Source organism: Apus apus, chromosome 1 (genome assembly GCF_020740795.1).
Source record: "Apus apus isolate bApuApu2 chromosome 1, bApuApu2.pri.cur, whole genome shotgun sequence".
Taxonomy (NCBI): Eukaryota; Metazoa; Chordata; class Aves; order Apodiformes; family Apodidae; genus Apus; species Apus apus.
The window spans coordinates 31,970,956-31,993,608 of record NC_067282.1 but is presented as its reverse complement, the minus strand read 5'-3'; the positions used below and the strand labels follow the sequence as shown (position 1 = coordinate 31,993,608).

The following is a 22,653-nucleotide window of genomic DNA, read 5'->3' as shown; positions in this document are numbered from 1 at the left end:
TCTAGGGTTATATTGTTTTACAGAAGTTATTTTTCTGCTGTAGCATTCCTTGGCAAATCTAAGCTTGCTTTTCAGGAATTTATTAGGGCCCAGTACAAAACCTACTACATTTATTACTCAAGGATTCTTTTCAGATGTGACGTAAGTAAAACATAATGTCAAAATATTAGCTCTACTCAGCACATATAATCCAACTCTTCTACCAGGACACTTACCTTAAAGGGCAGATGATAAACATCTCTAGCTTGAAATCGAGAGCGAAGAGGTGGATCCAGAGGGTTACCAGAATATTTCGGTACCGGCAGGCCCAACGCTATCACTCGAAAATCTTCACTGACCCGAACAATCTTCCATGCATCTAACTCTGATTTTGTATGATCCTAAATTAATTAAAATAAAGCAACAAGATGAAAACAAAACAAAACAAAAACACCAAAAAACCAAACCATTATGTTATTAAGAACTTAGGATGACTAAGCTGCAGATTGACTAACAGTCCTGGTCCGTTCAACCTAACTGTGATAATGTTCTCATCTTTCAGAGGAATTAGAAAGCACTGGACTACTCAAGTTTGTGAATAGTAAAAGCAAGTTCTTCCAAAATGAACACAGATAGAATGTTTGATTAGGTGCAACTTTCAGGCCTGTAGCAATTTGACCAAAGACACCACACATGGTCAAAGTTGAAAAGGTATCATTACAACACTGTTCTCATAGAATCATAGAATGGTTTGAGTTGGAAAGGATCTTAAAGATCATCTAGTTCCAACCTCCCTGCATGGGCAGGGACAGGCAAAGAACAGAAAATAAACAGACCACAAATTTTATTTTTATTCTGAAACATTATAAGTGGGTTACCATGTGCAAGTTTTTTTGTTTTTATTTCCTTCCCCCTTCTAACTGAAAAGAAGACTAAAATCTGCATTTAAGAAGTTTAATTTATACATTATGCTTTATTATAAGCAATAATACAGCACTAGATTTCTTCATGAGGACATGAAATGTTATATTTCACTTTTGTCATGTAAAGTCTAATTGCACACAAAAAATGCACTCTAGTCTTCCCACATCAGTTAAGTCTTATTTGAAACCATACATGAGTACATTTCCTGCAGACCTAGATGTACAGTAATTATTCACAGAGGAGAAAATTAACATTAGCTTATATAATACAATATTCCCAAAACAACAATATTAGATTTAGTGTGATAGCAAGAGATTTATTTAATTCATATACTATTAGCAGTGTGACTGAGGCACTCATTTTGCAACATTTTATAATTAGAAAACTGTTTAAAAGAAAGAGGAGAAAAATGCTCTGCCTAATTGCAACCAAATCCTATCTAAGCTTGAGTTCTCATTTTCAGTCTTTAAATACAATTACATTTTAAAAGCTAACTTCTAAAATATAAAAACAATTATTTCAACAATTGAATCTACTAATTAAATATCATAAAAATGTTTTTTAAAAAAGTATGTATCAGAAGAACTGTAACCACAGATGAGAGGCATATGAAATTCTGACATATTTTCAGAAATACATTATAGTACACAGCATAGCAGGCAACTTCAGATAATCAGGACCGATGACAGAAGCTTATTGCAAATTTCCCTCCTGTGCCACACGGGTCTGAATTATATATGTAACCACAGTTAGGTACAACAGACAGAAACTCAAGTGAGTAGGGGTCAGACTGTTTGTTACAGGAGACTGAGAGGTATGTGATCAGCAATTACAATACATGAAAGTAAGATGTGGAACTACTGAAAATTATCTGATGACATTTACTGAAGTCCCCAAGAGCCTGAAAAGTATCTACTCAAATTTAAGCAGTAGGATTCAAAGTCTCAGAAAAAGAAAAATGGCTAAAGTAGACACTAAAATTTTCTATCAAAAGGAATAATTTCCTATAATTTAGTTTGGCTGTTTACATACACTTCTGTAAATTAAAGGCAAGACAGGACTGATGAATACAGTGTTGCTCATCTTCACCTCATTTTTTTGGTATCCAACATTTTAAAAGCTTAGCAAAAAGGTTATTGCAATGTTGAAGCATTATCTGAACATCATGGGAACAATTTCAACTTAAATTTCTTTTCACATGTATAGTTTGGTTACCCTCACATTGTCGCTTTCACATTTTAGAAACATAGAGGCTTCATAAAAGGTTAACATAGACTACTCTTTTGCATGTGGACAGACAAAATACAGATGAAAAATTTTTGTTGTTGCTGTTGCAAGCAGTAGTTTGACTTCTCGTGTAGTTTTCATCCTCCCTATTTCATCCCATGGAACATCCCAGGAAAAACACTTTGTTAATATTTCACCCATTTAGCTTGTACATAATCATATGTGAGCACTATCAAGGACAGTAAAAATGGAAAATCCAAACAGCATTTCCATACCTGAAGAAGTTTGTCATAACGCTCTGCAGACATGAGAAAACGACCATCTTCAAGTTGCATTTCCCTGTTCTCCAGCAAATTGTTTAACACTGGCAGGACATTCCGCTCAGCCTTCTCCAAACCTTCCAGCACAAGAATCCTGCCTTCGGTAGCTGCACGAACTGCACACTTTTCAAAAATAAAAAACCAGTATTAGAACAGAAATAAACATTACATATCCCATTCTCCTTCTGAAAAAAAGCACCTCGGGATCACTTCTGCAAGAATCAATAAGATTCACATCAGTAGTGATTATGAAGCATGACAGCTGATTGCCTTAAGTCTGTTACACATTCATGAGCTGGAGTTTAATAGAACCATAGAATGGTTAAAGTTGGAAGGGACCTTAAAGATCATCAGGTTCCAGCCTCATTGCTATGAGCAGGGACACCTCCCTCTAGACCAGGCTGCACAAGTCTCATCCAACCTGGCCTTAAACACCTCCAGGGAAGGTCTTCCACAACCTCTCTTGGCAACCTATTCCAGGGCCTTACTACCCTCATGGTGAAGAATTTCTTCTTGATGTCTGACCTAAATCTCCCCTCTTTCAGTTTAAAACCATTACTCCTTGTCCTACCGCTACAGTCTCTGATAAAAACCTGTCCTAATTATTATAGCAACTGTCAAAAGTTGCAGTATTTTGTACCAACAGAATAAAACATAAACCCTAGCAATTTAGTGCACCCCCAGTTTAAATTAATATGTGGCAACTTTTCTTTTTGCAGATATTGTATTTTTCAGGTATTTTAACACCATCTAAGAATTCTGGGATAGTTATTTGAACAGGAAACAGTCAGATATTCCTTTGGCTTGCTCTGGTTGTGCATCAGTGCAATTCATCCTCAGTACCTTGCTTTAGTCTGACCAGAACATAACTCTATTGAAAACAGATGATAAAAAGAAAATAGTGCCACAAAAATTCAGACATTAAAAATGTGATAAAATTAAGAAGATTTAGAATTATATTCTCTGACTGAACATGGACTTCTACGAAACCAGAATAAAAATGCAGCTATTACTTGATAACCCCTTGGAGCCTTTGAGATAGATAGTTCTTTATTTTCTGTATTTTATTAGTTGTTTAGATGTGGCTGTTTATTTAGCTGCATAATAGGGAGGCAAAATGTAAAACTAAACTCTGGTGCTGGTAATTCTGTGCCACTTTCTTGAAGTCAATGACATTCATTTAGGTAAATTAACTATACTTCATATCTAGTATTGACAATTACTTTCCAGTAAAAGACTCTGAAATTCAATGCATTCTTGTGTACTTCCAATTTGCTGTATTTTAATCAGATAAGCATGGGTCAGTTTTAGGCACAGGCAACATTTAGAGGCACCACAGAGTCTTCCTTTGTATTCCTATTACATTTTAGTACAATTTTAGACACAAGCACAGTTGCAAATGAAGAACAAATGAAATCTCTTCCCAGCATGTCTCCTATGAACTCCTACAGAAAAAACTGTCATACAATACTAGATGGAAATATCTGATGAATACAATAGATGACAAAAACTAGAACAGAGAGAAAGAAGGAAGATATGAGAAAGAATAACAAAGAGGTACAAGAATACAAAAATAATAAGAACAAAAATAAGAATTACATAAGAACGCAGATGTATAAGGGACAAATGCATAAGCATAAACTAGAAACAAAGAACAGTTCAGTACAACGAATTAATTTCGACATGGTACAAAGCATACAACAGAAACTGAGATCCACCTAAGAAGATACAGACACTAAATGGTAAGAGTAACTGACTTAGATTCTTATGTACAGTATAGAAGTATAAATAACTACTGGCAAATTACCCATAATGTAAGCTTTTCACATCATTACTAAGATGAAAATAATTTCTATATCTAATGTGGATTCAAGCAAACATGACTGAAAAAAAGCCCTCAAAAATCCTGGTATTATCTAGATCAGGTTCTCTTGTCTGACAGACATTCTGTATAACATTTTAATACCTAGCCTCAAAATCAGTATCTGAGCAACCCAGAAGAATCCCATTAAACAAGTAACAGTCCCCAGATTGTTCCTCTTCCAATAAATCACCATTTTTTTCCTAAAAGCAATCATTATGTGAATTGATTTTTTTTTGTTGTTAATTCAAGACATCATACTCTACTAGCAGGCAATATAAAATTCCTCTCTCCTCATCTTATAAAATTTGTACAAAGGACAAAGTTTGTACTAACATTCTTCTCTAGGAAGGTCATTGGTCAAGTCAAAAATCTGCTCCACTCTTCTTGAATAGAAAACCTCAGTCTCCAGCAGTCAATCCAACACCTGGCATGAACAAAATGCTATTTTGTCTAAATGCAGTTTGGATACGGAGCCAGAATATCCTTTAACAAACAACTTATTTGCCAAGTTGGTTGGATTCTGCATATTACAGGTCTATGAAGACTTTATATGACTGAGTTTTACTAGCCAGAGGAAAATACACATTCTGCTCATATGGTTTCAAAATATTTTGAGTATCCATAGAATCTTGTTGACACATTGAGACACACTCTACGGATAAAGACTTGCTGAAAAAACAGGCTTCCAGTATCAACGTAAACTTTCTTTGGGGCTTGTACATGAAGATAGTCAGCTGCAGGGGTAGACTGAGTATCCAGAAGTATACACCAACCATTAACTTCAAGAAAGAAGATGCTCTTGTAGAATCAAAATTTAACAAGTCCAGAGTTTCCAGAGCCTGAAAACTATTTGAAGTTTGAATTTAAAATTCTAGTGCTAAGTACAATGATATTTCAAAAGATATGCTACAGATGGTCTTAGGTCACCTCTACCCAACTTTTATAATCACCTTCAGGAATGGCTGAATGTACAACCATGTTTTTTTCACTTCTTACTCAGACAACACCACCACAGTCTGGGTGCTAATTTACTCCGATTGGCTTTCTTTCTAATTGCACTCCTCGTATATCTTCAAATTGTATCTGAAATATTGGAAATCATTCTCCAAAATACAATTAAATAAATGCACAATTAATCTACCTCTAAAGTTCTTGTGTTAAATAGCATAAAATCTGCTCTTAGGACCAAATCAGCTATGTATTTCTGGATGAATGATGATATTTCTACATTCTGGTTGGTAATGATTAATAATGTTTTGCAATAAGCTAGGCATACAACAAGGCATCCTCTGAATTATTATTTCACTTTTATCTGTGTATTGATGGATTGGTACTGCAAATAAAATGCATTTAAAAATCCAAGGAAAGAAAGTTTACAATCTGTCACTGAAAATAACTTCTTAAAAATGCTTCCAAGAAACAAATCTTCATAATTCTATAATGAAAACCCAGAAATGGATGTGCTGCCTCCCTCTCTCTCAAGCTTCATTTGTTCTAAATGTTTAACATAAAACAATTGTCAGGGGGGCTTACATTGTGCAGCCCTGATGATAAATCTGAGATTAAAAGTATTAATTCTTGTTAAAAGGCCAAAAGGGATTTGTTAAATGTTTACTTTCATATTTCTTTTAACTGCAGTGAGGGACTATTTTCCTCATCAGAGGACAGATGCTGCTCCCATCCTCCTCGGGCTCTGGGAGGATGGTAACCTGGATACCTGCTCCAGGGAAAACCTGCAGCTACAGCAGGCTGAGAGCGGAAACCCGTCAATAATTCTGCTCTCACAGGAATGGCTTTATGCAACAAATATGTAACACAGAGTGCTTACCCTGGTTTCACACTGCACCTGCAAAAATACATTTTTATCTTTTAAGGCAAAACCAACATAGAAACAAGACAATCCTAAGGAGACTTTCATTGTCTTTCCTGTAGCTGAACCACAGTGAGCTCCTCCACTTGAGCAGTGCAAAATATAACTACTGCAGGAAACTGTAAAGCCTAGTTTTGACATAAATCACAGTATATAAGCACATGGATGAAGTTATGCATTGTCAGAAAGGGAAGTGCAGCAAAAAGCTCATCATAATGCAAATACTGAAATGCAGAAACACCAGAGAAGGTCTTTTTTTAAAGCTAACCAAAATAGTCTGTAAAGTATAGTTTAAAGTACCAGAACTGAAATGGTAGTTCTCTTCTCTCAGGAAAATGCTTTATCATAAACCAGAAACTCTTTTGCCCTGAAATCTGTGAAAAAGGTTCAGGGGGATCTCTAAAGGGCCTTAATTTTGTCAAACCTAGGCATCATTCTGAGTATGATACACAGGCTGTGTCTCATAACTGTATTAAAAACTGTTGCTAGGAATTACTCAATAGTAATCAGTAATTGTTTTTTTTCAGGAGCTACCTCAAAAGAGGTTTGAGATTTTTCTAAAAAGATTACTTGTCCCTGCTCTGAAAACTGGATCCCTGTAATGACATCTCAAGCACAGCAACCAGAACTAGCAAATGGAAAAACAAAAGTACAAGCAGCTCAATGAACACAAGAACAAATGAGCAAAGGTTTCCCTACATCTACAGCCTACATTGCAGGTGTCCCTTCTAATGCAGTGTCCCACCACACACTCAATATCCCACATAATTCCATCCACCCAAGTCTTTCCAGTCACTCCTGTATCTCATAAACATCCCAACAATGTAATTTCCAGATGTCTCACATGGTGAAAAGAGATCCCTAGTAACCATCTGGTGAAGACAACACAAAACTGGATGGTTTCCAGCTAACCTGATAGTGTCTGGCTGCAGCAGGCTAACAGAACCTCAACTATCAAATCCATGGTGTAGCCTGTCTTCCCCGGATGGAAGGTGGACTTTAATTGGAGTCCCTGTGACCTACGAAGCAACCAAATATCACAAAAAGCTGAGAAAATAGGTATCTTGTAAGTTTCTTTCCAGGGGCCAAACACAATCCAATTTCTCAAATGTAAATCATTACAACTAAATAACAAGTAAAAGTTATCAGGAAAAGAAATCCCAGAGATGCAGAATGGAATATGCTATGAGCTCCTCATTTTACCAGAGAAGGAAAAGAACACTGACCAAGACTTGTAATTTACTGAAAATGCCTCAGGTTATTCTTTGAATAAGATGCAATAGAACTAGTATGATCACTATTATTTTTTTTTAAATACTACTTCTGTGGAAATAGCTAATTATCTAGAAATTTAGAGACAGTCTAAAGATAGATGTACAAATAGAGGTTGAGGGCAGTGAAGCATTTAAAGCTGTCTCCTATTGGGGAATCTATTCTGCTAGATTTTAAAAATATCTGTAAACAACATGTCTAATCATATGCTTCTATCAAACAATATATTTAAAGATATTTGTTCAGTGTTAAGGCCTCTTAATTCCTTAGTTATTGTTTTCTCTCATGAGTTGAGCACACAGGAGAGCTTTTGAGAAACACTGTGATGGATGACTATTTAATGAACTGAAGTCATAACACACTTACCCCAAAATGAATGTATTGTCAAAAATTGAGCAGCAAGATAAAGGGCTATTAAAAGCCATTTTCAACCAGTTTCACAGCAACAATGTCAACTTTTTATTAAAACGGTTATCTTTTTCCTTAAATATTTGTAAAAAGCTGTGTTAGTTGTTTAAAATAAAATGTATTTAATTAAAAAATTCTGAATGTATAATGTCATTCAAAGATAAGATTACAAACAGACTTATTATTAATCTGTGTATTCTATTTTTTGTGACAATTTTTTTCACTTTGTAGATGATGACAAACTATAGGTTTGCATTCTACAATTCAGGCCATAAATGTACTGAATTACATATATTACAAATGTGACATTCGGGTTTTATTAAAATCAATGCAATGGTAACTAACGTCATTAGTAAATAATAAAAAAAAATAACTTAAGAACTAAATAATTTAAACTTTTTCTCCCTCTGCAATGGAAAGGGGGGGCTACATCTTCACTATTCAGACTACCTCCTCGCTGAGCTAATCAAGTGTTTCCTGGGTGGGTTTTATAGTTAATTTTCTTGTGTTAGGTTAGGAAATTTACAGAGCACATTGCACTGAATACCATTATTCAACCCTTCTTTATATTTTTTTTAAAAAGGAGAGAACAGAGAAATGGCAGTATACCAGGGCACTGTCAGCAAGGCTGGTTAGTAACCCAAAAGAGACTCCAGCTGTCCCTAGTAGTTAATGTTTCAGTGAGGAAGAACAGCCTGACCTGGTGAGCACCTAATTCATGATGCAACACCATAGCACAGAATGAAAAACAACTAAAAAAGAAATAGCCTGAATTTATTGGAGGTTCGAATCAGAAAACTGGGCTAGAAAAGTTTACCCTAGGAAACGAATTGGCATATGATGAGATTATAAATACATTAATGTGACAAGAAGTGGAACAGTCATTCATTTCATTGATTTTAGCTTTGCCAGTGGATGATTTCAGCTTCCTCCATATGATTTTTTTTTTTCCTTTTTTTTAACTACCACATGTTAAATGATCTCTTTTGCTTCCATCAACCCTTTCCCTAACACAAAAGTCAGGTGTTTTTGCCTCCAAACTGTATTAACAAAAGATTATGTGCCCACCTAGACAGGGTCTGGCCATTTTAATAACTTTACAACAGACATGTTAAACATTTTGCATCTTGGGCAGAGAACAGGCTGAGGAGCAAGCAGTTTGAATTTGTGAACAGATTTATCAGTGCAAATGTCTGCAAAGAAACCTACGGGGTTTTATCTTCATTCTATACAACTCCTGTCTTCTCTACAAGAATAAAGGAGATGCGCTATTTAAGTTTTTCTTCCTGATAAGCAGCAGAATATAAAGGAAATCAAGTACTTGACAGATACCTAAAAATTATGAAATTACTTATCACTTGTAAATCACTTTGATTCAAAGCACCATCCAACAAATTCATATTGCCTAAGAATGTTATGATCCCACATATTACCAAGTATTGCCCCTTCCCTTACTGTAGGAAATATTAGCTGGAAAAAAAAAAAAAAGTGGAATATATTTGTAACAGACGCAAGCATAAGAAAAAATAACCCTACACCTTTAATTTTCATCTACAAGGAATTATAAATACACAGTCCTTACATTCCTGACATTACATCACAGACATTTATCTATATGCTCTCTACATCAAAACAATATACCAGAGTCTGTACTCTAACCTAACAAATCCAGTTAAATGCTGACACTTTTAGAAACACAGAAGTGTTGCAAATGAATAAAATACAATCACTTCTATGAGTTAAGAGGCTACTATGTATGGGTCCTTATAATGAATTTTATTTCTAGATACAAAATACTCTGTGAAAATCGGTAAAGATTAACTTCATCCAAATACTGTTATTTTCTACCTAATACCTCCCTCTTTCTGTGCAATGTTGGACACAATGAGAAAATTAACAGTGACATTCATACCTCTGCCCCTTCTTCCTACAGACTTTGCTACCTAGCTCCCTGTACTAGACAGACAAATATTGCAGTGACAGTCAAATCAGCTAAGTGATACTTTCTGACAGTGCCCATGCTGTGGCTAACTTACCAGCACATCAAAAATCCACCATCACTTCCAAGGCAGCAAATTAATAACTCACAGAATTACACAATTTGCATTCACCAGTTAGTTGTGGGGTTTTTTTAAGTTGAATTATTCTTAACCATCTCTTTGCTAGGGCACAGAAATATTTTTTATGTGTATGCACAAACATATATCCATATCTATACACACACACGCTTAAGTACTATTAGAATTTCATTCAATTAGTCACATGTCTTATTTTATAATTCTTTCTAATCTTTTTCAATTAAAAGAAATCAAGCTCATGTCTGTGTGGTGCTACTCCAGGGGGTTTCATGTCATGTTCATTTTACAGACAGGAGAGTTTAAGCTGTCATTTCTGTCACTCTTGGTGCTTAATTGATTAAGTCTTTCAAGACACGGTGGAAGATATTTTTTCTGCTATTATGACAATCAATTTTACATTTTATCATTGTAGAACTTAAGATGTCGGTGCAGTTCAGGATGCAAAAGTATTCTACTAAAATGACTGTGCTCAGATAGTTCAAAGATACACCAAAACTGAGTCTAATTCTGTATATACAGAAATGACAGTGATATACATACTAATCAGCAAATCTTCACTAACAAGGTACTGTATTTGTAGTTTTTCAGCATATAAGCATGTGGTATTTTTCTACTTATTCTAACCTCAGTTAATTTAATTTTCCTGAATGGAAAGACTGTACATTTAATAAAGTGATCTGTGTTCGGGAAACTTATTTCGTATAATGAAAAAGCAGGAATATGGGTAAACAAAACCAAGCATTCCAGGCAATGGGGTTTGTGGCACAATCCTAGAGTAAATACACCACTGAAGCACTCACAAAATGGCTTAGTTGCTCTCCTAATTGCATCCAGTACATTAAAATAACTTAGGATTTCCTTGGATGTAATACCTAATAATGCAGAAGGCTGTACTAATAAGGGTTTAAACCAGAGATGTGCCTTTTATAGCTGTACACACAAGATAAAAAGCAAAAGCACCTTAGAAATGGATTTTAAAAGGACATTAAAATACCAATTCCTTAATTTTTGAAAATACAATATGTTGATATTAGAAACTCCACACTGGTTCAATCGAGTTGGTGGCTCAACTACAAAGTGTTACAGAAATAGAAAACTACTCTTCAAACAAAGTCTTCTATCAATAAAAGCAAAATCTTAACCTGCAATTTAAATATTTAAGTAATATAATTATTGAAGTAATATGAAGGAATCCTACTCAATACACAACACAATTAACCCATGCAATAAATTACAGAATAAAACCAAGAGGTTACTTGTCTCAATAACAGCAACAATGACATTTCTGAGGCTTTTAATCGTGAATTAGCAGCTGAAAATCAAAATTAATGGCCCAAGGTAAAGACAAGAAAACAGAATTTTCTGCTGTCAGTACTTGAATGACAACAAGTAATTCACCATTACACCACTAGTAGTCCTTTATTTTACAGAATTTTTATTGGGAATGAATTTGATAATTCAATGTTTACCTTTATTTTAATGATCCCATAGTTCTAAGGTAAATAAAACCCTTTTTTCCCCCCTTTGTAAGGTGTCTATTCTAACTTCCTAGCTCCCAGTCTTCTTCCATTTGATTTACTCTAATATTCAGAAATGCTATTATGCAAGAATATTTGACACGCTGGTCCTTCGATATACATTTCAATACAGATTTTCAACCACTGCTTCCAAATCACCTTCTAATGATCTTCTAAATCTATCTTAAATAACTAAATGCAAACATATTTGTAACTTCATGTTAAAATATATCAGATGTTTTGAAACCTCTGAGATATCAATTTATAGTATTTAATCTGTCACTATTAAACGCAGAGCTATAAACAACCATAATATCTTAACAATCACTCACAGACTACTTTGCAAACCTTTGTCAGTCTGCAAACCTGATGATTCACTATATTAAAGTTATTTCTGGTAACAAGATGCCAGCTTCTGGTTAGAGTTTCTTATTATTCAAAGTATTACTACATTATGATATTATTACTTGCATGCAAAGAGCCTCATCTATCTTAAACAATAGCTAAATTTTATTTAATCCAGAGAATTTATACAGTGGATGTTCTGTAAACCAGACTTTCAAGCTTTGTTGTCTTCTCCTGGGTGTCCTGAAGAGCAAACATGAGCTTCCACAGAAAGGGAAATAGTATGTAAATATGAACAGTATAGCCTGTAGCTTCAGTCCCTTATATTAGCTCTACTTCTCTTTAGCTCACCTATGGCAATGGGAGTAATCCAACCTCTGTAGGGAAATTTTTTTTAAGGAGACCTACTGATAGCGCACTCTATCTTGAAAAGGCTCTTGGTCTGGGGTTTAAACAGAGTAGTGTCTGGCTTCTGTAATGTTTTGAATTGGTATAGCCATCTGCAAACCTAAAAATCACTAAGTGAACTAACTAAAATTCAAAACCCAGTGTATCCTGTAAAACTTTATTCTCTTTTATTATTGAGCTATAATTAGATCTGTGATGGTTCTAAACATATATGCACATAAAATATGGTACATGCATCACTAAAATGTAGAGTTAGAAAAATTCAGCTGGAACATAAACTATCTATGAGATCCATCTTTCACATCTCAAATATTTTACAAGTGCTCAGCTAAATACCAATTACTTATTTTCTTATCTTACCTTCAGAGCTTAAACATACACTGCTTACGTATGTGATGAGTAATACATGAGCTGAGGAAAGACATGATGATTCCAGCTGATTTCAGTACTTTGATATCTTGCTAAAGGACAGTCTTGATCTGAGGTACTGCTGTGCTAGATTCTCATAAAAAACTTTTAACTGAAAATTTCCAACAGGTTGAGGGAGAAAGGTAATCATAGACGTTTACCTTAGAAAGCTAATCTTCCTAGAGTGAGATCACTCAAAATAACTTGTACAAACTGAGACAAGCTGTCTCATACTTACACTGGGATCAAAGTCATCAGACAAATAAAGGGTAACAGACCATCTCACATCTTTGTGAGCTTCTCACAGTCCCTGATACAGTGGCTCTTACAAATGTTAATTAACTAATGCTCTTACACCAGGGCTAAATTACTTTCACTATCCAGTAGCAAGTGAGAATAAGGCTGTCCATAACAGCAGTTAGGCATGGAACTAACATGAGCCTAATGAGTTAACCATGCAGCCTACACAAATGCTCTCATCCTCTGGTAAATGAGAAGCCATTTACAGTCCTAATCCACAATGCAGTATTTCAAATTATCTCGTATTTTGCAACCGCCACATTTCCAGATAAGCATGAGATAATTTTAAGTCTCAGAAGTGACAAAAAAACAGTATTTAGTTGTTATCCTTCTTTCTGAGGATCTTTCATTGCTCACAGTAATTTATTGTGTTTTCAAGAAAATCTATTTAAACATTTCTCCAAGTTCTGGATGTTGAAAAAGAGACCACTGGGAATTTAAAAAAAAAAAAAAAGGGGGGGGGAAGAGGAAAATACTTCCTTAAAAGAGAAAACAAACTTCTCTCAAAGGTTCTCTTTCTTCTTCTGTTCCCATCTCCCCCTCCACCCACAACTCCCTCATTTGATGGTGATATCATTAACTTCTATAGCATCAGCAACTGGAAACTGTTTTAAGTAACACATTTAAATTCACACTACATCAAAGGAACTGACCCATCCTTTTCAATTAGAAACCTAACTTGTACACAAACTTTAGTTATCTTGGAAAACAGACATTCTAAATTAAGTGTATATTTTACCTACATGATCAAAAGGGGGACATGCCACTGATAATTACAAAGAGAAATCTTACCTAAGTCACTATAGTTGTACTAAATCAGCTAATGGGCTGGGGCAATACTATTGGCAGGAATGTTTAAATCTTTCTTTTAGCCCAGATCAGCAGTGAGCTTTCAAATCAAATCCCCCAATTGTCTAATTTACTGTGCTTGTGTTTCACAACAGAGAGCAGTCTTAAAGTACACGAACTGTACTGTTTTTCAAGGAAACTAGATCAGAAGATTCATTTCAGGAATACATCTAATGTGTTACAACTGATAGAGAAGAGATACACTAAAAGAAGCATTTGTCTAACAGACAGAATGGATCTCATTTCGCATTATAGAAGTATATAAAAAATAATCTGCCTAAATCAACCCTTAAGAGACAGAGTAACCTTGGATTTGGAGAAAGATAACATTTTTTGCAACAATGAGATCAAGGATGTTACATGAGACTTTCTAACTGCATCAGAAACATGTCAGTCAGTAATGTACATATTAATTTTTCATCATATAAGCCATGACATCCTTTAGACTACTCATAAGCAATAATTAGGTGGTGTGTGACTGCAACTTGCCTGATCAAGATAAAAAGCACTCCCATCTCGGATCTCTCGTCGCTGTTTGAGGTCAGTTTCTGTGGTGTCCCTTGACAGTGCAATATATTCAACCTCCCGCTTTGTTAGCTCCTGTGGACAACAGGCTGAAGTTATTACAAAAAGAAGACTATAAACCAAACAAGTGAACATTAACAATATATATATAGTGGTATAATTGTACAAAGAGCTCTAGGCAGCAGCACAGTCAACTGAAACAACTCTGAACAAAATCTAATTTCTCTTATTTTTAAAATGTTTAGTGTGTTCTGTCTCAAAACAAAATGGCTTGAATTTCTGCTCAATAAACTTTTATGTTCCCCAAACCTGTTCTAAAAACATAATAACCAGCTATATATTCTTTCCACTGAACATCTGTAACATCCTGTAAGTTAATCTTCTGGTTCTGGACTCTGAAAAACAATCAGCATCTGCAAACCATGAATAAAAATCAGAAGTTTTCCATAAAAGACTGAAAAGCTTCAGCTCCCTCTGGTTAGTAACACTTACACTGTGACACAATTGTGATTATTACCTGTACAACGCTTTGCCAGTACACTGAACTACACTGTTCTTACCCTCTGTTCTTATACTCTCTCCCTTCAATGTCATGAGATACAGTCTGCATCTGGGAAACTTGGGTTATTGTTTTGTTTATTTTAAAAGAATACAGGCTATTCTTAGAACTTTTTATCTTAAAGGGAAAAAAAACCAAAACACGTAGACCTGATTTTCCTACTACTTTCGTATCTGGGTTATCATGCATTCTCCCAGGAAAAAGCATTATGCTGAAATGCTCTTAGCCCTTACCCCTCAATTAAAGGCATGATATATTTAACAGATAACTCTCAAGAGGCAGCTTTTAACTATAGCTGTATGAAAAAAATCAAACAAAGATAAAAACTCATTAAAATTATTTCCTTTTCACTTTTTCAGTGCCTAGTGCTTACAAATCCAGCAATTCCTCTATGTTGCAGGTAAAATCATAGAATCATAGGGGCTGGAAGAGACCTCTGAAGATCAAGGTAGATACAACTGTACTTTCTTATAAATAAAGGAAAAACAAACAAACAAAACCAAACCAAAACAGAAGATGAAATACAGGAGAGTTTTCTTCAACAAGTAGCTTTCAGGAAGAGCAGACCGAGGTTTTGAGGCTTACATAGCTTCATTAAAGGGATGACAGCACCTTAGCAGCATACATGCAGAGACCAGCCTTCACACAGCTGCTTAGTATGGCATTGAAACAGTAAGTTCCAGCCTTTCCAATATAGCTCAGATGGATACAAAATGTGGTAGAAATAGTAAGACACATTTTATGTCTCATGCCTGGAGACCAGGTGTCTCCTAAGTCCTCTTTTTAGATTATACCAAACTCTTGTCATTTATTTTAAGGAATGCATTGAGGTATCACGTAGCATACCTGGCTTGCTGAATTGAGAAATTTTTGGTCTCCTTTCCAAAGCTGAAAATCTTGGACCTTTCCCATGTATGCTTTACCTCAGAGAGCTAGCCTTTGAATTAGTATTTTTTGTTTTTAAAGGAACAGCTGATCTTTATTATAATTGTTTATACACCTCTATTTGTGATCCTTCTGCCGAGCCAGATTCTAGACTGACCTCATGGTAGGCAAACTCCTACCCACATTACCTTTCGGGGCAGACAATCCACTCTTCCTGATCATTTAAGGGCACCAATGATTTAAAAATGAATTTTGCACACGGTGCTGCCATGGTTCATGCAGATGGATGTAGGCAAGTCCTTCTCACATTCCACGAGAGGATCACACACGCATCTACTCTTTGTAATCACTCATGACAACTGTTCCCAAATGTTACTGAGAACACTCCTCTCCCAAATCCTTTCCTTCATTTCTTTTTTTATATAATGAAGCAAAACCAATTTGTTGTCTGTAACAGTGGGCAGATATCTTAATCTTCTAACATACATAATGCCTAGAACAAACTGTTTCTCCATTTGTGACAGCATATGGTAACACAGTTTTCCAACTCTTTATTTTTCCCCCCAAGGAGTTTAAAGCAGAAAAACATGTATTAAAATGTCTGTACCTTCTGTTAATCTATAACAAAAACTGAACTTTGGAAAGCACATTTATGGAATAACTTACCTCCTAAGTAGTTTGCTGTAAGATTTTCTAGGACTACCTTTTATAACTTGGCTAGCAGAGGAATGACTAACGGACAGTAATGACTGTGTCTCCAGGAACTTAAACCATCATACTTACCAGATACTGCATGGCAATAGAGCGCCGGAGAGGCCCAGGAGGACCAATAAGGAAGACATCTTGGCCAAGAAGGTCCTTCTGCATTATCCATCTTAAATGATGGACTACAGACTGGGCCAAAGAATCTGTCACTTGAAAGAAACACAAAGAACACATTTTTTAATTTGAAGTGTTATATACCTGGTCCTTTACTCTTTTTTTTTTTCTTCTTACCTTCAAAAATAAACCAAAGACACAAAGATGTGCTGCCCTAAAGCTGGACAGCTGAAAAGCAGGGAGTTCCATACACAGTTTATATTAGACTACTTAATTTACATGTAAGTTTATGTATCTATCGTACTCATTGTGTTTTTCTCTGCACAACTTCATCCTTCAAAAAAACCCAAACAAACAACAAAAATCAGAAAAAAAAAGTTGATTCTCATTTCACATTAAACTGATCAACGCAAAGACTGTTTTTATTACCCAACATTGGGTGGACTTCCCAGCATCAGTAAATATAATATAGATAAATTATTAATAATTAGTAAAATTTATCCAACTGTATCCCAATGGTTCATGGATGAATCATGGACTTAAGAAAAATAAAAATACTGTGCTTGCATTTATGCTTAGGGATATATTTAATTTGCTATTTTATTTAAAGACAACTACATTCCTTTTTATATTTTAACACAATAAAACACAGAATTAGATTATCAATAAAATGCAAATCTCACAATATCACTACATCAATACCATGCACCTTCCAAAATTCTACAAAAAAACAACTCAATGCCAATCCACTTATTTCTATTAAGAATACCATCCTCTTGCTATTTTTAAAAGCAAAAACCTGATTATAATTAAACTAAAACCTTTACCACATGCATGCAAAGTGCCATGCAGAGAGAAGACATTGAAGGAGGGGTGCTGTTCCCACTGCCGTACATCCTTCTGTTCCCAGAATACTCCTTCATATACACCCCAGCAAGCCCTGGCCCTTTCTGAAGACACAAACAAAAACGACTAGTGCAGGAAGAGAACACAAGCAAGCCAGAGGGTATTTGCGTATGCATGTACATATAGGGTTGCTTCCAGAACAATCTGAAAAGACTGGTATTGGGCTTTGAGACTGGAGTCTCGAGGGTGCTGTCTGAGATGCTGAAGTACAGCAAGGAAGGAGGAAGAGACAATGAAATCTTTAAGTTAATACTTGGTTATTTACCTTTTTTCAGTGCGATTACTGGTTGTAATTAGAAGGCAATATTTTAAAAACCAAGCCTCTGATCTCCATCAGCTTTCCTGAGACAGAGGAGGCAGTAGGTACTGGACAGAGTTAAGGATGGCAAGCAATACTGCCCCTCAGCTCTGAGGGGTTTGAGTTCACTCTTGAATCTTTTTATACTAGAATGAAAACTCATTTTAGTAAGATCATGGAAACAGTATTAAATGACTGTATGAGACTCAAGAAAGATTTGTTCAAGCCTAAATGTGGCTTAGGAAAACTTTATGAAAAATTTTAACTGAATGTTTTGGTCTGGCACTAAGGAAAACCATTTGAAATCTTCCAGAGAAGTCTGCTATATCTCTACTGCTAATATAAACAGGAATAACATACACACCTCAGCAGAGCAATCTATGCATTAGGATTATCAGATGAATTGTAAATAAACATTTCAGGTTTGCTGTTTTGTTTTCTGAACAACTGTTGTTAATGTGTTGAGGATTAGGTTTCATATATAGTATGGTAAGATCATATAAACATAAGAGTATTTACTACTTCTTCACTACAAAAATGTTTTCCAAAAACAATGCACATCACACATGCCCCACAAGCAGATTGAATGCAAATAAATTCCTCACAGAGAAGAACATATTCCTTTCTATGACATTTTCAAGAAAATTAAGAACATTCCTATTACATACATTCTTTGGGAAATAACAGGTAAATACATTGCATCAGAAGAACTGCTCTGCCCAAACTTTGCCACTGGACAGGTATAGCAGTTTGAAAAGCACCAAACAAATAAAAAGTATTATATTAAAGGTACCATTAAAATTGAAAGACAGAGATCTCACTAAGTATTTTTACTTCTACCTGCTGTATGAACTTGCCAAAGTGCACCTACTGTATTTTTATAATAGCTGTTCACAAAAACAAAAAGCCACTTTACTTAAAGTAGACAAATAAGCTTGAAAATCTTCTGAAACACTTAATTCTTTCACGTCAGAAGTCCTGCATTAGAAGCCTGGCAAAATCAGCTTTGACACAACATGACTACAAAGGCCTCTGGTGTAATTCACATTAATACGTGTAGCTATCATCTTTTTTATTTTTAGAATGGCCTCAAGAAAAAAACTTGGGTCAGACATCAAAGAAGTATCATAAATAGAAACAGGATTTAAGAATATTCAGTAGCATCTGCAAGAAAAACTGTCATGTAGAAGAGAACATAAGTGTAGAGCATTCAAAAAAATCTAAAATCTTTGAATGTGATCCCCCTGCAGACCTTCAGGAGTATATATAAGACACTCATAGTCTTGACACTGTGTTTAAATGTCCACATTTTCAATGAAATATTAATATGCAAATTTTAAAAATATCTTAATTTAGTTATTTTTTTGAGAAAGGACATGAAAGACACAATACCTTATAGATAGATTTGCTGGAAAATGGTTTCCTGGCTTCACCATTCACATAGTTCTCCTCACATACAAGTTACAGCTGGACCAATAATAATACATGTTTGCAATCACAAAGTCAGCACACTGACCACCTGCAAATTCACTCAAAGGAAGCCTGTTACAAATAATGCCAACAGTTCAAAGAAACCATTCCTTAAGGTGAGCTGTCCTGACAGCAGCTTCCACTTGTCTGTTCCTTCTATTCTAACATGTAGTATCTGTATATTGCTCCAGAAGTCTCTCCGTTACGCTCTCCTAAAATCAAATATCACATTTTCTTTGCATGTGCAGTACATGCTGCATAAACTGTTTCCAAAGCACAGCATGCTTTACAAAAGCCACTTCAGATGCACATATCCAGTATCTTCTATATTATTTCTATATATTTACCCTACTTGTATTGTAGTATCTGCATTGCAAAGCTTTTACATTTTCTCTACCATGACTTGAAAAAATTCCTCTCTGTTCAAGAACCGTTTATTATCTTTACTACCAGCACTATATAATCATTTTCTATGACATTTATAAGACAGGGGAAATTAGCTGAAAAAAGCATCAGCATGTATATTACAGCAATTTTTATTAATTATCCCATGAGTCAGATAGCATCTAACACAAACTGGGTTTGCACAATCTGTTTAGTGGCACTCTGCTGATTTGCAGTAGTTGAGTAGCTGGCCCTGTATTCTTAATCTGCAGGATGGTGCGTAGGAAGCGTCTGCAGCATATTCTCAAAGACACCATCTGGCACATGCAGGAGAGTAGTCAGCGCTACAATTTGCTGCTCCTGTGTATCAAGGATGGCCAGCGAAAGAAATTGAATTTTATTGCTTTGTAATATGTGATAAGTAGGACAACACCTAGCAGAATCTGCACATTTTGTGAAGTGAGCAGCAGAAGCTGGAGCTTATGCCCAGATAAGAAAAGAAAATGTTGTAGATGGATTTTTAAGCAAATGCAGCAGCTGTTGTTGTTTGATCCACAAATCAGCTTTTGATAAAACTATGACTGAAATGGCTATGGTAGGAAATTTTCCAGTTCACTCATACTTGAATTCTTGGCACATGCTACACTCACTGAAGCCGTAAGATTCACTGGAGATAGCAGACGCTATCTGCCGGCAAGTCCTTCTGTCCCACCTACAGAAAAACAACTCATAAATGAAGGAGATACCTACCTTTTCCACTGTTCAGAGACAGACAGTTAAAAGAACAGATTCCCAAGAATATCTATTCCAGATGTGGCACAAAATACATTAGAGCTCATGTCCCTGTATGACTCTAGTCATACAAAAACCACATAATAACAAACAGGCACTTAGAAGACATCAATACATTCAACAGAATAAAAAAGGACTTCTGAATACCCTGAGTCTTTGTTACAGTGCAAGTTCAGGGCCTGAGAATGGCTCCTTTTAACAGGAGAGGCAAAAGTTCATAAGGGAAAGATGTCCTTCTCATCTGATTCCTGAGGGATCCAGCACAGAGAGTGCCTGCTGTAAAACACAGTAGAGGAGGAAGAGGACAAGGGGGGAGGTCTTTGTCTAAAAATGTAAGCACATTTTAACAAGAGAGAATGTTAAAAATCACCTGAGCTCACTGAGATTTATTTCACAGCTTAATGAGGCTGGAGGACAACGAAGAAAGAGAGTGAGTTACCCAGCACGTGATGAAGGCAGCATGGCCAAGGTGAAGAGGGAGGCACTCCTATGTGGCCTGTGTTCAACTGTTTTCATTTAGCACTTCACAAGTAAACATGCTGCTCTTCCAATTTTATGCTGATGCACAGAGCTGAAAGAGTTTTCAAAGTCTCGTAACATGGTTAAATTGCAGAGAGTTTTTACTGGAATATTATTTTTCCTCATAAATTTTTCATGGAAACCGTCTTCATTCCAAAAATTTTTATTCTTGTGGTGGTAAGGAAACAAGTTATAAGTCTTTGCAGGGGATTAGAAAGGGGGAAGTTACTTCTTGGATGAGACCGTGAATTCATTTATCATTAAACCCTCCTGAAGTCAATTGCTTCACAGGAAGGTGTAAGATCTACATAGATCATATTTCTTCGTGTGATTATAAATTAAAAGAGAATACAAAGGAATCCTGTAAAACGAAAGTTTTTTGGAAGGAACTCTGAACGGGATTCAGAAGTTTCTCTTAGTGACATCGAAACCTGGAATAAAAGAAACTATTCTTAGCTGGATGTGCAACTCAGAGCAATTATCTGTAGCTCAGACTCCAACTGGAGGGATATAATGTGTCTGGTTTTGACCGCAACAGCTCAATCCAGCACTGAAGTTTGTGAGATTCTAGAAAAGAGCAAGAAGAATTATCAAAATAATTCTAATTCAGTCTAGAAAACAAATGACTGAAAACTGTAACAACTGTTTTCCAATACGCAAGATGGAATCACAGTGGAAAAAAAAAAATTATCTGTACATTATGGTTAGGCTAGATAGAACAAGCCTCAGGAACTAAGAGTATGTCCGAAAACAGCTGAATGAGGCATCAGAAAAAGGTGGTTTTTTTTCACAAAAGAATTGTTAATTACTGGAGCAAAGTATGCAGAGACGTTCTGGAATCTATACCACCTGACCCTGCTATGAAGCACAAAAAAACAGTGCAGACAACTCCCTGAGCTCCACCCTCACTGCAGGTTTCCATTCCTGCCTCACTCTCATTATAGACAAAACAGAGATAATGGTGTAAAACACTGTCCTGGTTTGAGCTAGGATGAAGCCAATTTTCTTTTTACTGAGGTTTTTTTCTTCACTGAACTCTCTTTTTAAGCAGTGCACTTGCTGAAATTAGCACAGCAAGTTTTCCAGCTCGTGGACATTGATAATGCTCAGTGTTTATAGATACTGCCAAGAGACCAAGAACACTTTGCTCTACTTGTTGAATCTACTGCTTCAGACACTTCTAAAGCAGACATTTCATATCTGCAACCGTCCCATAAAGAGGAGCAGACTAGACAGATGGCAAAACTTACCAACCAAAGTATTCCATCCATATATTTATGTAGGATGCGGTATAAAGTCAGGCATCATGGATGTCAAGCCTCTTCTCACTCTGCCTTCTCTTCCATACATGGCCAGAGTCCAGGGAGGACTCCATCTCTGGAGACATTAGAAATGTGTCCAGGCAGATTCTGATGTGATGTACTCTAGGTGACAGTGCTTTGGCATGGGGGTTGGACTGGATGATCTTTTGAGGTCCCTTCCAACCCCTGAGATTCTCTGATTCTGTAATCTAACCATCACTGTTGATCCCCAGGCCTGTGCGTTCCTGACCGTCATAACTCTACCCTGAGCTCCTGCCTGCTCTGCTGCTCTCTCTGGCAGCGCTCCAGGACATTTTGGAACTGCTCACAGCTAAGGAGAGTGCTGTGGGTGTTGCTGAGGGTGGGGGGAGGTGATAAGGGTTTTTCACATTCCTGCACATACTTGTATATATTTGTACATATTTT

At 35.9% G+C, this 22,653-nt stretch overlaps 1 protein-coding gene across 1 annotated transcript in view; it reads right to left on the bottom strand.

Annotated features, from left to right (window-relative positions):
• Positions 1–22,653, bottom strand: part of VWA8 (von Willebrand factor A domain containing 8) — a 184,770-nt gene that overhangs the window by 145,293 nt on the left and 16,824 nt on the right. The window contains exons 3-6 of the mRNA XM_051609029.1: positions 16,522–16,652; positions 14,259–14,369; positions 2,406–2,573; positions 216–380 (exon numbers count right to left, since the gene is read on the bottom strand). Coding sequence (XP_051464989.1) covers positions 216–380; positions 2,406–2,573; positions 14,259–14,369; positions 16,522–16,652 — 575 coding nt within the window. The remainder of the gene's footprint in view (positions 1–215; positions 381–2,405; positions 2,574–14,258; positions 14,370–16,521; positions 16,653–22,653) is intronic.